This window comes from Mytilus galloprovincialis, chromosome 1 (genome assembly GCF_965363235.1).
Source record: "Mytilus galloprovincialis chromosome 1, xbMytGall1.hap1.1, whole genome shotgun sequence".
NCBI lineage: Eukaryota > Metazoa > Mollusca > Bivalvia > Mytilida > Mytilidae > Mytilus > Mytilus galloprovincialis.
In genome coordinates this window covers 99,258,869-99,277,030 of record NC_134838.1, presented here as the reverse complement: position 1 = coordinate 99,277,030, position 18,162 = coordinate 99,258,869, and the positions used below count along the sequence as shown (strand labels likewise).

At 31.4% G+C, this 18,162-nt stretch overlaps 1 protein-coding gene across 2 annotated transcripts in view; it reads right to left on the bottom strand.

Annotated features, from left to right (window-relative positions):
- Positions 1–2,923: 2,923 nt before the first annotated feature.
- LOC143046979 (WASH complex subunit 4-like) overlaps positions 2,924–18,162 on the bottom strand; it is a 59,612-nt gene continuing 44,373 nt past the window's right edge. Inside the window, exons 28-36 of one of the 2 annotated variants that reach the window (XM_076220006.1) lie at positions 13,851–13,914; positions 13,453–13,536; positions 12,756–12,852; positions 11,895–11,989; positions 11,477–11,578; positions 8,396–8,489; positions 7,451–7,507; positions 6,215–6,232; positions 3,488–3,623 (exon numbers count right to left, since the gene is read on the bottom strand). In XM_076220006.1, the coding sequence (XP_076076121.1) occupies positions 6,228–6,232; positions 7,451–7,507; positions 8,396–8,489; positions 11,477–11,578; positions 11,895–11,989; positions 12,756–12,852; positions 13,453–13,536; positions 13,851–13,914 (598 nt within the window). In that variant the 3' untranslated portion in view covers positions 3,488–3,623; positions 6,215–6,227. Of the gene's footprint in view, positions 3,624–6,214; positions 6,233–7,450; positions 7,508–8,395; positions 8,490–11,476; positions 11,579–11,894; positions 11,990–12,755; positions 12,853–13,452; positions 13,537–13,850; positions 13,915–18,162 lie in introns of both variants that reach the window. The other variant, XM_076220003.1, reaches the window with a different exon arrangement.

The following is an 18,162-nucleotide window of genomic DNA, read 5'->3' as shown; positions in this document are numbered from 1 at the left end:
CCTTTTTTTTCACATCCCTGTTTCCCTTTTTCCAAAACTGATATCAATTCAAATTTCTAATGGAGTTTGCAACAATAACTACTCTTTTAAATACATCATAAAATATTAAAATGTAAAATAAAGTGCTTGTTATCACTGAATGGTAAAGATCGGTTGGTAGTAAAAGTGAATATACATTGTTTATTGTATAAAACAATAAAAAAAACTTCATCAGCAACATTTTATATTGGCAAATTTCCAATGAAGTTATTTACATAAAGTTATTGGCAAATAAAAATAGAAAATGACATCATAGTCATGTCTGGCAAATGTCCAATGAAGTTATTTACATAAAGTTATTGGCAAATAAAAATAGAAAATGACATCATAGTCATGTCTAGCAAATTTCCAACATATATTATCAACTACTATTCTATACAAAGAAAGATAACTCCAATTGAAAATTAATTGCTATTGCACAATATTGTGCAATTAGATATTTCTTGCTATTGTGCAATACTGTGCAATTGAAAATTTCTTGCTATTGCACAATACTTGATATGGAATCCTGATTTGGACCAACTTGAAAACTGGGCCCATAATCAAAAATCAAAGTACATATTTAGATAAAGCATATCAAATAAGCCCAAGAATTCAATTTTTGTTAAAATCAAACTTAGTTTAATTTTGGACGCTTTGGACCTTAATGTAGACCAATTTGAAAACTGGACCAAAAATTAAGAATCTACATACACAGTTAGATTTGGCATATCAAAGAACCCATTTATTCAATTTTTGATGAAATCAAACAAAGTTTAATTTTGGACCCCCATTTGGACCAACTTGAAAACTAGGCCAATAATTAAAAATCTAAGTACATTTTTAAATTCAGCATATCAAAGAACCCCAAGGATTCAATTTTTGTTAAAATCAAACTAAGTTTAATTTTGGACCCTTTGGACCTTAATGTAGACCAATTTGAAAACGGGACCAAAAATTAAGAATCTACATACATAGTTAGATTCGGCATATCAAAAAACCCCAATTATTCAATTTTTGATGAAATCACACAAAGTTCAATTTTAGACCCTTTGGGCCCCTTATTCCTAAACTGTTAGGACCAAAACTCCCAAAATCAAACCCAACCTTCCTTTTATGGTCATAAACCTTGTGTTTAAATTTCATAGATTTCTATTTACTTATACTAAAGTTATGGTGCAAAAACCAAAAATAATGCTTATTTGGGCCCCTTTTTGGCCCCTAATTCATAAACTGTTGTGACCTCAACTCCAAAAATCAATCCCAACCTTCCTTTTGTGGTCATAAACCTTGTGTTAAAATTTCATTGATTTCTATTTACTTATACTAAAGTTATTGTGCGAAAACCAAGAATAATGCTTATTTGGGCCCTTTTTTGGCCCTTAATTCCTAAACTGTTGGAACCAAAACTCCCAAAATCAATCCCAACCTTCCTTTTGTGGTCATAAACCTTGTGTCAAAATTTCATAGATTTCTATTCACTTAAACTAAAGTTATAGTGAGAAAACCAAGAAAATGCTTATTTGGGCCCTTTTTGGCCCCTAATTCCTAAAATGTTGGGACCAAAACTCCCAACATCGATCCCAACCTTCCTTTTGTGGTCATAAACCTTGTGTTAAAATTTCATTGATTTCTATTCACTTTTACTAAAGTTAGAGTGCGAAAACTAAAAGTATTCAGACGACGACGACGACGACGCAGACGACGACGCCAACGTGATAGCAATATACGACCAAAAAATTAAAATTTTTGCGGTCGTATAACAAGTGTACTAAGTTTCAAGTTGATTGGACTTCAGCTTCATCAAAAACTACCTTGACCAAAAACTTTAACCTGAAACTCCCACTTTCATTTTCTATGTTCAGTGGACCGTGAAATTGGGGTCAAAAGTCTAATTTGGCTTAAAAATTAGAAAGATCATCACACCAAAAACTTTAACCTGGACGGACGGACAGACGGACGGACGAACGGAGCCACAGACCAGAAAACATAATGCCCTTCTACTATCGTAGGTGGGGCATAATAAAAACTTTCTGTATAGCTAGCTATATATAAAAGCCAAACGAACAGCAAAATGTGAAACAAATCAAAAGAACAAATTAGTGGCAATGTTTAAGATAATAACATCACATGAAAGACAAATATTAGCAAATTAAAACCACACTGCCAGACAGACTTGTACAATTTACAATAATTCAATGCACTAAACCTAGTTGACCTACTGCTGAAAGTATCTGGAAAAAACTTGATAAATGCCAGACAATAACTTTGTACCTTAAGGCATATAAATATATAAGAGGTATGAAGCATCAAGGTTTTCTACCTTCTTAAACATTCAGCTTTATACAAAAAGTTAATGTCATTGAAGAAGCTGTGCATAGATCAAGCATACCTTTGTCTTGCATCCTTCATTGAAATCAAGACAAAAATGCTAAAATTTTTGAAAAAGTCATTACAGGGCAACAACTTCTGCATAAGTCAAGAAATGGTTTAAAAATTCATTTAGTAATTAGTAAAATCTTTATTTTGCTGAAATTATTTGCTATTTACTGTTTCTATCTATTTTTTTTTTAAATAATAGGACAAAATAGTTTATTTAACTCTTTACCAGTATTTTCAAGAATTGAGATAGGATATAGCTTCATTGAGCATCATATATACTTAAAACTTAAAAAAGAAAGATGTTACTAACCACAGACAAGGTCAAATCCATCATGATAGTCTAAGTCAGATTGTTAAAATTGAAAAATTCAGAGGTCAATGCTTTCCCATTCTTTAAATGGAAGACTTATGTTTTCGAAATACTTTTTGTTGCCTATTGAAGTCTGTAGAAATCTTTTTTTATTGTCTGCAGACAAGATATTATGTTAATCATTTCAGGTTGGACACAAGAATACACAACAAATTTTAATTATAGTATAGACTTTTATATATAACAATATAGTATAACACAAACAAAATATGTTATAACTTAACAATCTTCCAAGTTCAATAAAATACATCTATAAGGTGAATAATCAAACGTGTTCATAAAGTCACCTTTAGGACCAGAATAAATTGACAACAAGATAGAGGTGCCCATTGAAATTAGGTTTACAATGCATAGTTATTGGTACACAAGACAATAGTAGGGTGGCCTGACAAGACAAGTTTTAAAACCAAATAGGTGACCTTATGGCAGGTGTGACTACATTTAGCATTTTTTATATTACAAAATATGACAAATAAATTAGACTTATGCAAAGGTAAACATGTCCATAAAGCATAAAAAGCCCACATTTTTTTAAAAGAACAATGTTTGTCTGTCTCTAGTCATAGGTAAATAAGATCAATCTCACCAATAAATAACAATTTCAGTATAAAGTTGTCCATAATAAATGACAGAAATCTCTGTATTCCTCCATTAAATATCTTTTATTTGTCCATATTTCCATCATATCATGATTACATTGGTGGTGGTGGCGGTGGGGGTGGGGGAGGAGGGGGAGGAGGAGGAGGAGGTGGTGGGGGTGCACCACCTGGAGGAGGAGGAGGGGGAGGAGCTGGTACACCTGGAACTTCTGGTGGAGGCGGTGGAGGCCCCGTTGAACTTGTCTGGTCACCACCTGTAAAAAAAAATAGGAATAAATTATTGTATTTAATCATGCAAAATTCAGATTAAATCAATACCAAATCAGTGAAGGTTAAAAAAAAATTCTAACACTTGGGAGAAGCTCAACAGATACAAGTTATAATAGAAAATTCTATTAGTAAAATAAAAAAAAAATGCTTTGCATTTCATCAATTTTAATGATACTAAATGTAATTAAAGAGTCCACAATCAGGACCATTTCAAGAAAAAAATGATTTTTATGCAAGATAGCTCAAATAAAACTGTCTCCAGTCAACCTTGTTTGAGGGAATTGCAATCTTAATTGAGCTCAAACTCAATAGTTCTATAAACAGGAAATTTGCCATTACAAAATGTAGCATTTAAATTTTGTCAATACTGATGATCTTAGATATCAAATAATATGTACGACTGAAACATTTAGAAAACAGCCAACAAATTTATTGCCAATATCTGTTAATCTTCAAATTCAATTCCCAATTGCATACATTGTATGTCATGGCGCAAATAAAGCATATACATTGTATTATAGAAAAAACAGGACAAGAGCATCCAGAGACCAGTATTTTATTGCTTATTTGGTCCAAAGCTAATTAAAGAATAACTAAACAGACTCAAGGTATCCTCTAAAATTAATGGCTTGTAATGATAAATAAAAAGAAGATTTTTGCAACAGCCTTATCCAAAAGATGACTGTGAAGTTTGTCAATAATGTGTTCTCAAATGTGACAATGCAAAAACATTCTTAGTTTCCAAAAGAGAAACTGAAGGCCAGTGGCCAAAGCGTCTAAACAATGGATTATTTACTACAATAATATTATAAAATGGACTATTAAAATATTACTATGGATTTATTGTTTTTTTTATGGATACCAATTTTTGTTTGTTTCGTGAAACAAGTGAACCACAAAATTCAAATGTCCAACTGTAATTTTCTATAGGCTTTGTATGTAGAGATTGACAAAACCATGAAATCAAATATCCTTGAAATTGAAGTTTTCATCAATCCACAAAAATTGATACCCACTAAAAATAAATGAATACACAGTATAGCTCAAAACCAAATAATTCGATTTTCAGATTAGAAGCCTAGATCTCTGCTCTATTCTAATACACTTTTTGCAGTACTTAGCTCTTTACCTATGTATAATAAATTTACAAATGTACTACATTAGCTCTAATATTATAATCAGATTTTCAAAAGCTCTATATTTTACACTGACAAACTGCAGCTATATACTAGCTCACTGATTTACAGTAGATATTCATTAATTTGTAAGAGCTCTATTTTAATAAACTGATATATTGTATCTATATATACTAACTCATAAATATGCTACACACCGAAGAACTGATTTTCATCAGCTGTACACTACTGTAGAATTTTAATAAAATGCTTTATGATTTGGATTATAAGAAAGAAAGCTATCACCAAAGTTAAATTTCAATCTCCTTTTATCTAAGTTTTCAAAAATTAGAAAAGTGCTAATATATAATTTGAATGAAAAGTCAGTCAATGATTAATCTTGTTTTTAACTCTGGAAAATAAACCTAAAGTCTCCTAATTCCCCATCTTAAAAAATAAATAAATAACTAAAATGAAAAAAAACATAAATAAATAACAACATTACTTTTCAGCAAATTATAAAAAAAATAGTAAGAATCAAACATTTTTTAGACACAGGTAACAGGTCATTTTAATGGGACTTCATGTTTTAGACACAGGTAACAGGTCATTTTAATGGGACTTCATGTTTTAGACACAGGTAACAGGTCATTTTAATGGGACTTCATGTTTTAGACACAGGTAACAGGTCATTTTAATGGCACTTCATGTTGCAAGGTTTAAATTGACCATGTTGGATTCATAGAATAGAAGTGTAATATTTCAATATACAACCAAGGCTTGGGTTGAAAAGAACCACATTTACAGGAACCAAATGCTGATGATCTATGAAAGTATATGAAATGTGTATTAACATTACTTGTAGTTACTGAAAAAGTATCTTCAAATTATATTAAATGAAAACTGTATCACCTGACATAGTTGTTGATCGAAAAAGACAAATTTGTGACGTCAAAGCGAAAAGTAAAACCGAAAAGTTTGTGAATAACTTCACTAAGCATTCAAATATTCAATGAGATTCAAAGATCTAGATATTCAACCTAGACAGGCTATTCACCATAATATATATATATAAAGCTTGTTTTGTAATTCATGCAACTATTACCAATTCATAAGCAGAAAATTTGGCAGTGTAATATATTAGCCTATATAATCACTATAACCGACTGTGTATTATTACAAGGTCTTTCAATGAAGATTGAAATGGCATGGTATGAATGTCTCTTATACATTAAAAGAGTCAACTCACAAATTTAGACTATAACTATATACAGCTAATAACAGTATGTATAAATATTCTTATTTTATACAATTGTTACATTAATGTTTAGTAATCTTCATGCATTTTTTTAGTAATATAAATTTAACTGTGGTGAAAGCAGAGCTAAGAAATACAATGCTTTATAGACTACATAAATGCATAAAAATATATACATGCATACAATAGAAATAAAACTTACTAGTCCTTCATGGTCAGGCTTTCAAAAGTAATATTAGTTTTTTATTGTTTGTTTGTCTATTTCAGTATGTGATAGAAATCAATTGAATGAAAAGTTATTATACTTACAAAATATGAAAAAAAGTTTAACGTAACGGTACCCAAATTGCACCGAGTACCCAAATTGCACCTATTCAGCAAAACTAGCAGCGAAAATCTTACAAGATTTCATAGAGACTAAACAATTTGTATTTTTATGATTTGGTACTAAGCAGATCTTTCAACATAGGTAAAACTATTTAGATATGCACAAAACGTTCACAGTATTTATCAACAGATGAAGTATTTTATACTGAAAAAGCAAAATGTACTGAAACGTCGCCATGCGACGTCATCAAAACGTCATCTTTTCAAAATGAGCAAATACAATATGTTACAAGTATCCATTTAAAAAATAATGAAGAGTAAGCATGGACTAATATCCAATTGTTCAAAATATTTGAAACAATTAAACAAAAGCTCTGTTATTAGACTTTTGACGATGTGAATTTAAGCATGGATGCAATTTGGGTAGTCCTCATTCCAGAATCATTGATGGTTTGGAGGTCAGTTTAGACCAATTTTTCTATGATTCCATATGGAAGAAAAATCAAATTGGTGCACACTGAATAACGCGCGAAGCAGGTTATTTAACAGTGTGCACCACATTTTTTATGTTATTTCGAATAGATAGAAAAAATATTACAGTCATTTCTTATAATTTAATTCTGAATTCCATTTTAAACTGTAGAAAACCATGAAAAAACGTTGATGACGTCACGGTCACATGACTAAATTATGTCTATGGGCTGATAACAAAATAATGTCAGCCAATCAGAAGACATGTAACATCCAAAATTAAATTATTCAGCAATATTTTAAGAAAATTCTGAATTCATTTAAAAAAAAAGATCCATGAGACTGAAATCTTATGCATTGATGTTGAAACTGACCTTGACCTATTGTATACACACAGGTCTCACATTGAAGACCATTTGTTGCTAACTTCATTTCTGATTTTTAAGTGTTTGCTACCACATTGACATAAGTTTATATCCATATTTTTTTGTTCTTTATACTAAAATTCTTTTGTGTCAATAACGTGTTATAGAAGGATCTAAATGAATTATATGTCTCATTGGCAATCACACCACATCTTCTTTTTTATGAAGAAAGATAATGAAGAAATATATAAAGGTTTTTGTTTGCTGAAGCATACCTGTAGAACTTTGAGTACTTGAGGAGGAATCTGCTGGTGCAGTACTGCTAGATACATCTGTAAATAAAAAGACATGTCTGTAAATCTATATATTGAAACTTAGATAAATGACAATAATAAATAAGTCTTTTTTCAAATGTCAGACTATGGAACATGTGCTTTAAGAATGCATAAATATCAGGTCTATGCTTTCATTCAAACATACTAACTTAGTTTTAATTCAGGTTATTTTGAGTTTATACTTATAAAAACCAACCACCAAAAATAGCGTCAGGGTGCTGAAAGGGGTTAACCATCAATCAATTAATCAATAAGTAGTTTTATTCTCTTTTGAAAATATAGGTAAAAAGAAAAATTTAACAAGTGCTTTACTAGCAGATTACTGGTGAAGTTGAAATTATCCCTTCGTAAATTTTATGAACTCCATTCAAGTTGGTTGACCTTTATGGAATAACCGTTTCACAAATGATATTGGATATGTTCCTTCATCGTAACTACAATCCCTTTCCCTTTCATGAATGTGACCTACCGAATTAGACTATTTACTGGATTTGTTATAACATGAGCAACAGGACGGGTGCCACAAGTGGAGTAGGATCTGCTTACCTTTCCGGAGTACCTGAGATCACCCCTAGTTTTTTGGTGGGGTTCATGTTGTTTATTCTTTAGTTTTCTATGTTGTGTCATATGTGCTGTTGTTTGTTTGTCTTTTTCATTTTTAGCCATGGCATTGTCAGTTTATTTTCGATTTATGAGTTTGACTGTTCCTCTGGTACCTTTCGTCCCTCTCTTACTGATTAAGGAATTTTTTTCTCTGCCATCAAGGATTGAGAAAGCTATTCATTCCTTGCACACAATCACTTAAAAATCTTCAATTAAATAATTAAATAGTGTTTTACATTACCTTTTCCCAAAACATTTGATTGATAATACTAATGTTCCTACCTTTTTCTTTTTCTTCACTTTCCTCTGCAGCAGTCTTGTCTGCTCTAAAGAATATTCTGGCACTACTGAGTGAGTAATAAAATAAATCGTACTCCTGAAATTAAAGAGATAATAATAGTTAAGCTGTGTAATGGTACTGCTATTTGAAAAGTACAGTAAAACTTGTAACAGATTCTTTCATTTTTTTTATAAAAGTTTTTTAGAAATACTTGTTTCTCTGTTTGGTCTTTCATAAATATTCTAACACATAAAAATTTATTTTTTAAAATATTTTTATCATTAGCTCAAGGGCGAAAATGTTATGTTATATAATTAAAGAACTTGTAAACTTATTCATTCAAAAAATGAGAAGAGACAGCATTTTTTTTTCAACTTCAATTTTATTACCAACGGTCATTGATTTTCCCTTGGGACTTAAGCTTACCCAAGCAATCAAAACTGACTGCATGAAATAGTACAATACTCTTGAAAGTGGCATTTAACACCAATCAATCAAACTTTTAGTTTTTACAAGTCAATACTGATCGTACCCGTATATATTGGTCTAATCTTTTGATTGTTAGTGTCATAGTCTACTGATCGTACCCGTATATATTGGTCTAATCTTTTGATTGTTAGAGTCATAGTCTACTGATCGTACCTGTATATATTGGTCTAATCTTTTGATTGTTAGAGTCATAGTCTACTGATCGTACCCATATATATTTGTCTAATCTTTTGATTGTTAGTGTCATAGTCTACTGATCGTACCTGTATATATTGGTCTAATCTTTTGATTGTTAGTGTCATAGTCTACTGATCGTACCTGTATATATTGGTCTAATCTTTTGATTGTTAGTGTCATAATCTACTGATCGTACCCGTATATATTGGTCTAATCTTTTGATTGTTAGTGTCATAGTCTACTGATCGTACCTGTATATATTGGTCTAATCTTTTGATTGTTAGTGTCATAGTCTACTGATCGTACCTGTATATATTGGTCTAATCTTTTGATTGTTAGTGTCATAGTCTACTGATCGTACCTGTATATATTGGTCTAATCTTTTGATTGTTAGTGTCATAGTCTACTGATCATACCTGTATGTATTGGTCTAATCTTTTGATTGTTAGTGTCATAGTCTACTGATCGTACCTGTATATATTGGTCTAATCTTTTGATTGATAGTGTCATAGTCTACTGATCGTACCTGTATATATTGGTCTAATCTTTTGATTGTTAGTGTCATAGTCTACTGATCGTACCTGTATATATTGGTCTAATCTTTTGATTGATAGTGTCATAGTCTACTGATCGTACCTGTATATATTGGTCTAATCTTTTGATTGTTAGAGTCATAGTCTACTGATCGTACCTGTATATATTGGTCTAATCTTTTGATTGTTAGAGTCATAGTCTACTGATCGTACCTGTATATATTGGTCTAATCTTTTGATTGTTAGTGTCATAGTCTACTGATCGTACCCATATATATTGGTCTAATCTTTTCATTGTTAGAGTCAAAGTCTACTGATCGTACCTGTATATATTGGTCTAATCTTTTGATTGTTAGAGTCATAGTCTACTGATCGTACCTGTATATATTGGTCTAATCTTTTGATTGTTAGAGTCATAGTCTACTGATCGTACCTGTATATATTGGTCTAATCTTTTGATTGTTAGTGTCATAGTCTACTGATCGTACCCATATATATTGGTCTAATCTTTTCATTGTTAGAGTCAAAGTCTACTGATCGTACCTGTATATATTGGTCTAATCTTTTGATTGTTAGAGTCATAGTCTACTGATCGTACCTGTATATATTGGTCTAATCTTTTCATTGTTAGTGTCATAGTCTACTGATCATACCTGTATATATTGATCTAATCTTTTGATTGTTAGTGTCATAGTCTACTGATCGTACCTGTATATATTGGTCTAATCTTTTGATTGTTAGTGTCATAGTCTACTGATCATACCTGTATATATTGATAATCATACCTGTATATATTGATCTAATCTTTTGATTGTTAGTGTCATAGTCTGCTGATCCTACCTGTATATATTGGTCTAATCTTTTGATTGTTAGTGTCATAGTCTACTGATCATACCTGTATATATTGGTCTAATCTTTTGATTGTTAGTGTCATAGTCTACTGATCATACCTGTATGTATTGATGATCATACCTGTATATATTGGTCTAATCTTTTGATTGTTAGTGTCATAGTCTACTGATCGTACCTGTATATATTGATCTAATCTTTTGATTGTTAGTGTCATAGTCTACTGATCATACCTGTATATATTGATAATCATACCTGTATATATTGGTCTAATCTTTTGATTGTTAGTGTCATAGTCTACTGATCATACCTGTATATATTGATCTAATCTTTTGATTGTTAGTGTCATAGTCTGCTGATCGTACCTGTATATATTGATTTAATTTTTTGATTGTTAGTGTCATAGTCTACTGATCATACCTGTATGTATTGATGATCATACCTGTATATATTGGTCTAATCTTTTGATTGTTAGTGTCATAGTCTACTGATCATACCTGTATATATTGGTCTAATCTTTTGATTGTTAGTGTCATAGTCTATTGATCGTACCTGTATATATTGATCTAATCTTTTGATTGTTAGTGTCATAGTCTACTGATCGTACCTGTATATATTGGTCTAATCTTTTGATTGTTAGTGTCATAGTCTACTGATCATACCTGTATGTACTGATGATCATACCTGTATATATTGATCTAATCTTTTGATTGTTAGTGTCATAGTCTGCTGATCCTACCTGTATATATTGGTCTAATCTTTTGATTGCTAGTGTCATAGTCTACTGATCATATCTGTATATATTGATCTAATCTTTTGATTGTTAGTGTCATAGTCTACTGATCATACCTGTATATTTGATGATCATACCTGTATATATTGGTCTAATATGTTGATTGATAGTGTCATAGTCTACTGATCGTACCTGTATATATTGGTCTAATCTTTTGATTGTTAGTGTCATAGTCTACTGATCGTACCTGTATATATTGGTCTAATATTTTGATTGTTAGTGTCATAGTCTACTGATCGTACCTGTATATATTGGTCTAATCTTTTGATTGTAAGTGTCATAGTCTGCTGCAGTTTCTCATCAGGACGTCCTGACATAGCTTGCTGCTGCTTCGCTACTTGTTCCTGTTATAAAAAGATATAAATACTACTCAAATATAACCAGCATACAATGTCAAAACACTGCTTGGGCCCTAGAATTTGAAAACTACAAAGTTATAATATATTTATCAGCTTAACATCTTTAGAATTTTCACTACACATTTGTCTGCCTGATACCATTAACAACAAACTGAACTGTGAACTATTGTCAGAATGGATACCCATTGCTATATGTATATGGTTATAGGAAATTGAAAAGCAAAGGATGTGCATATAAATTACTTAAAAAGGATGCTAACATTTAATATAAATGCAAAAATTGAAGATAAATAAAAAGTACCTTTTCTTTCCTGAATCTATCTTTGACAGACTGGAACCAATGTAGAGAGTCAAATTCATGATACTGGTCTAATAACTTCAATATGTAGGCAATACCTGGAAATATTAAATTCATAATACATAAAAAATGGAATGTAGATATGACATTAAAAAATTTATTAATTTTGTTCATAAAAATGTGTTGCTCTAAAGTGTCAATCTTGAAAAAACAAAATAAAATGTGATTATTTCCTGTCTAATAAACAGAACAACAGATATTAAAAACAAGAACATTTTCTGTACCTTTGTAAGTATCAATTGCAAAGAGGTAACAATTTTAACAAAAACAGACCAAATCAATTCAATCTATGGTACAAATGCAGGTGCATGTTTCCCTAATGAGAGGCACTGCTATAATTTTAAATGATATTCTTAAAAGTAATAAACTGATAATACACCTTATCGCTATTTGTCCACCAATGGTGGATATCACACAGGTTCCTGTAAAATTTTGATGTCATAAAACAAAATATCTGATGCCACAATGGAAAAGTGATTGTTGTATGAAGCCAAAGTTCATGCAGCCGGGTCAACTTGGAATAGCCATAAGGTGTATCAGCTCTGGGCAAGAACCTTCTTTGACATGAAATAAGTGTCTTAATAACATACACATTTTTTGGGCCCCTTTTAGCATGCTGTTCGGTGTGAGCCAAAGTTCCATGTTGACGACTGTACTTTGACCTATAATTGTTTAGTTTTACAAATTGTAACTTGGGTGGAGAGGTTTCTCATTAGCACTCATACCACATCTTCTTATTTGCATTGTATCTGTATCTGTATTTTCTATTCATATTTTAACAATATAATTTCATCTATACTTTACCCATAGCAAGTCCATCATCAGTGAATGCAGCACCAACTTTGTTCTTTCTGTTCATTTTCTCTTTACAACTTATGGAATGTTCAACAAAGTTAACAGTCTGTAAAAGTACATAAATATTTGTTAATTAAGCATCAATAGGAATTATTTCTTATTTAAACTGATCAAGAAGAACTTGCTGTATTTTAAAATCAACTAGCCATACATCGTTACAAATTTGAATATTTTGGTTGGAAGGAAAAATTAAACCAAGTTAAAGTTAAGTTCCCAAGCTGGGAAGAATGTAATTTTTTTTTTACTACACTGAAATCTTTTTTTTTGCACATGTATATTATGAATGGACACATTTTCTTTAAAAGTTACCTTCCCAACTGGAAATAACAAAGTGACATATTAATGTTTATCATTATGAACAACACTGTTAATAATTTTAAGGTACTTGTATGTACTCTGTTCCTCCCATTGCACTAACAATTTTTTTTCAAAATATGCAAATTTGTAACAACATTACATTATTTGAAAACTGATTTGATTGAACAGTTCATAAGTATTTGCACTAAAACTGTAGGCAGCTGCCCTTCTGTCTGTCTGCCCAACAAACTGCATGAATTTTATATCAGGATTTTTCCTTGGGAAAACCTTGATTTAAAAAATAATAATGATCTTAGGCCTAATGATTTAATAAGCACACAAAACTTACCAATGGTGGAAGTATGACAAAAAAGTTTCTAAGATGCATGTTCTTTGTATTTCTGAATTCTGGTGCGAAAACATCTACTAACATCTACAAGGTAAATATGGGCATGGTTAGTTAAAATCAGTACAGATTATAAAGTATCTCATTAATATCATTCTATATTTGAAGGTTGCAACAATATCATTACTTTAAGTGGAATCTGAACTTCTACCACTATTACACTATACTGGCTATCTACCTACCATGGTTTAACTTATTATCTTGGGATTGATAGCTGACTTGATAATCTCATGAAAGGGCAATTGGCATAAGAATAGGTCATGGATTCAATCCCTAGCTAAGTCAAAAGTGGATCAAATTATTTTATATAACTTTTAAGAAAGAAAATACAGTCCACTTACTTTAAAATATTCCGTTCCTTCAGCAAAATTCTGTACCAGATTATTAACAACATTATCTAAATTCCTGAGGAAAAACAAAAATAGAAATTTTTTACAACATATCTCAATCTAAAATGATCATATGTAAAAATATTATTAAAAAACTTCTTATTAATGATAAGGAGATTTGCAGTCAAATTTTAACTTTGATGTTTCATATATTAAGTTTTATATTTTTATAGTCTCAGACCTTAGATTTTTGCGGGTGGATATTAATTGTTTTATGTGTAAATATTCCAAATTTTGTAAATGTTTTATGACAATCCATATACATGGTACCTTTTAAAATAACTACAAATTTAATTAAAATAACCATAGTTACAACCTCAAGAATATGATGGTTTTTGAAGATTTTTTCTTGTTTATGATATACTGAAATAAATCAATAATTAATTGTTAATAATTAAATCAATTATGATTTGTTTAGATGACTATAATAACAATGTTAAAAGATCTAATAAAATTATATTTGTTTGTGAATTGAAGTTCAAAGGATATTGTTACAGTTAAACTTTCTCAAAATGATACCTTACAAACTCAGGCTTGGTATTGTCTTAGATGTTCTTCAAAGAAATTTTAGGGAAATTGGCTTGATGAGGTTTTAGTATTTGTAATACTTCAACTATTTTATGTGCTGATTCGTTAAAAAGTTCATTAAAGTACTGTAGCTTCAGTAAAACAAAAAGTAAATATTCAAACTTTGAATGTATATAAATTATATATAAATATACTAAATAAATAAATGATTTGGAAAATACATTGAAGGTATAAAAAGTCATGAGAATTCCGAATGCAATTATGTTATATCCGGGCACTCTGGTTCTAAACCTTGGTTCTATCTGGGTTTTCTGGTTCTGAACCTTGGTACTTTGATTCAACATCCGGGTTGTTTGGTTAAAGCAACCCAACTTCTTGGTTCCACCTGGGTTCTATTCTAGATCATTCTAATGTTCCCGTTGAAAATAACAGAAGATAACCGCAAGTTTCCGAATAAAAAGGTAAAGTAGGTCAAAGACGCTAAAATTATTTTATAACATTAAACATTTTAGCATCGACGGTAAAGGAAGCTATAACATGTATAAGGTATTTATCTTCTCATTTTAATTATTTTGATAAGGAAACTAGATAAAAATAAAGCATCGTATAGATTTTTAAAACAAATCGAAGTATATATACAGTACATCGAACATCCTTTTATTTAATTCAGTCGTTTTGTTTTCTTTTTTTCCCTTTACTCATCCCTTATTTTAAATTACGTAAATATGTCTAGACAGTGGCGGATCCAGATTTTGTCCTAAGGGGGCCTGCTCCAGTCATGCTTCAATGATTCCCTATATGATCAACCAAATTTTTCCAACCCCCCTGGATCTTCTTATGCTAGAACTTTTTAAACCACCCAATTGGGACATGTTGTTTATATGGCTAACGATATGTGCATCTAGCCACTTGACCAGTTGACGATTTGCATACATATTTGATTGCACATTTATTATCAAGTTCGACTGAATTTTATTTAATGGCTCCGGGCATGCTGGTTCTTAACCTTGGTTCCATCTGGGTTTTCTGGTTCTGAACCTTGGTTCTTTGGTTCGAAACCATGGTAACTGGTTCAACATCCGGGTTGTTTGGTTAAGGCAACCCAACTTCTTGGTTCCATCTGGGTTCTATTCTAGATAATTCTAATGTTCCCGTTAAACATAACAGAAGATAACCGCAAGTCTCCGAATAAAAAGGTAAAGTAGGTCAAAGACGCTAAAATTGTTTTATAACATTAAACATTTAAGCATCGACGGTAAAGGAAGCTATAACATGTATAAGGTATGTATCTTTTCATTTTAATTATTTTGATAAGTTAACTAGATAAAAATAAAGCATCGTATAGATTTTTAAAACAAACCGAAGTATACAGTACATCTCACATCCTTTAATTTAATTCAGTCGTTTTGTTTTGGTTTTTTTTCTTTTACTCATCCCTTATTTACGTAAATATGTCTAGACAGTGGCGGATCCATAACTTGTCCTAAGGGGGGCCTGCTCCAGTCATGCTTCAATGATTTTCAATGATTCCCTACATAATCAACCAATTTATTCAAACCAAAGGGGGGGGGGGGGGGCGCCCCCCCCTTGGATCCGCCTATGCTAGAAGTTTTAAAACCACCCAATTAGGACATGTTGTTTATATGGCTAACGATATGTGCATCTAGCCACTTGACCAGTTGACGACTGGCATATATATTTGATTACACATTTATTATCAAGTTCGACTGAATTTTATTTAATGGCTTTTTAATAATGTCAGATTTGAAAGAAATGCATGTGAAGTATATGTAACAAATCTTTTTGTTCAAAACAGAATGTTATAAAATATAATAAAATGTATAATTATGTACAATAAATTTGTCAAATTTTATACTCATTCAGTCATTGTGAAGGGCATGCATATAATCATTCGACCAAAAATAAAGAAATCAAAAATTAAGATTGAATATTTTATAATAAAATTATGTGTACATGTGTTAATGACAGTGCTAGTAGGATGTGTATCACCAGCACAATAGTCAGAACTTCTGTGTTGGCGCCATGATTTAGGGGCATAAAAAGTTATACTAGTCCGTCTGTCCCGAACGTCCCATAAAAACGGGTTCCGCTCTCCTAACTTTAGTTTGCCTCAACCAAATACTTCAAAACTTATACACAATATATAAAAGAAGCTGGTGCATGAGTGCCAATGAGAACTCTCCACAAGAGACTAAATGACACAGAAATTAACAATTATACAATGTAGCCTAGGTCACCACACGGTCTTCAACAATGAGCAAGGTTCATACCGCAAAATCAGCTATTAAAGGCACCGACTTGACAATGTAAAAAAATTCAAACGAGAAAACAAACGGTCTCATTTATGCACAAAAAATAAACGAAAAACAAGATAGGCACGTGCATATAAAATAAGGCTGGGTTAAACATGTTAGTGGGATCCCAACCCTCCCCCTTATGTGGCATGAGTGCCAATGAGAACTCTCCACAAAAGACCAGATGACACAAACACTAACAACTATAGGTCATATACAGCTTTCAACAATGAGCAAAGTCAATACCGCATATAGTCAGCAATAAAAGTCATTGAAATGACATTGTAAAACAATATTCAAACGAGAAAATAAACGAACAAATTTATGTACAAAAAATGAACGAAAAACAAGTATGTAACACATAAAAAACGACATTCATTGAATTACAGGCACCTGACTTACCACAGGCACATACATACCGAATAAGGCGGGGTTGAACATGAAAGCGGGATTCCCACCTCAACACAAAATCAAATTTGAAATTTTTAAGTGTCACTTTTACCGTTCAAGAGTTATCATGTCCCTTTAAAAACATAAGAAGTGCTGACTCTTTCGTTTCCTTTCTCTTAAATAAGTCTGACTCAATCAAATGTTAGGAACCTTATACGCGATTCACATTACCCCATAACACAGATCTATTAAGTTCGATATTGGGTCCCGATGGCGTCACTATTCATGAGTTTTTAGATGTAAAAAGTTGTGGTATGAGTACCAATGATACAAATGTCAACCCGGAGCCTTGAGATAGGAAAACTGCTCAATCTATTGTTTCCGTGCTTTAACTTTAATTTGCCTCAACCAAATGTTTTGAAACTTATTCACAATGCTTATGGTCGCAAAACGGTCAAAATTACGCGAATCCTGCATCTATATGTGGAAGTTTACTCATTTTTTCACAAGCAGGGGCATCTCTGGTTAATAGACATATTCTACATTTATTTGAGTAATCAGTTGATTTACTTCCATTGAATTCTTCTTTAAATAGACTTAACTTGCACATTTTTTTTCAGGATCTCGGTGCAGTTTGGTAACAGACAGTGATATTTTAAGTTAAATGTGACCAACTTAACAAAGTGTTTCACTAGATTGAGCTCTCTGTCTAAGTGTACTTTAAAGGTTCTTAGCATTGAGTTCAGTTTATTGATATGCGTATACCTTCTGTGTGAATTTTTATGATGTAAAAGCAGACTATCCATACCTACATGTCCATGAAATGAAATTTAAGGTAAAATGATTGAAACATTTTGCATTATCTATCACAACTGGCAGCACACGATGCTACTGAAGCAGTATTTTTTCTTACTTGATATTCACGGAAATTAAAGGATTTAGTTTCATCTGAACCAAACATTCTTAAAAATTGAGAATGGAAATGTGGAATGTGTTAAAGAGACAGTAACCATGTCAAAAGAGCAGAAAGC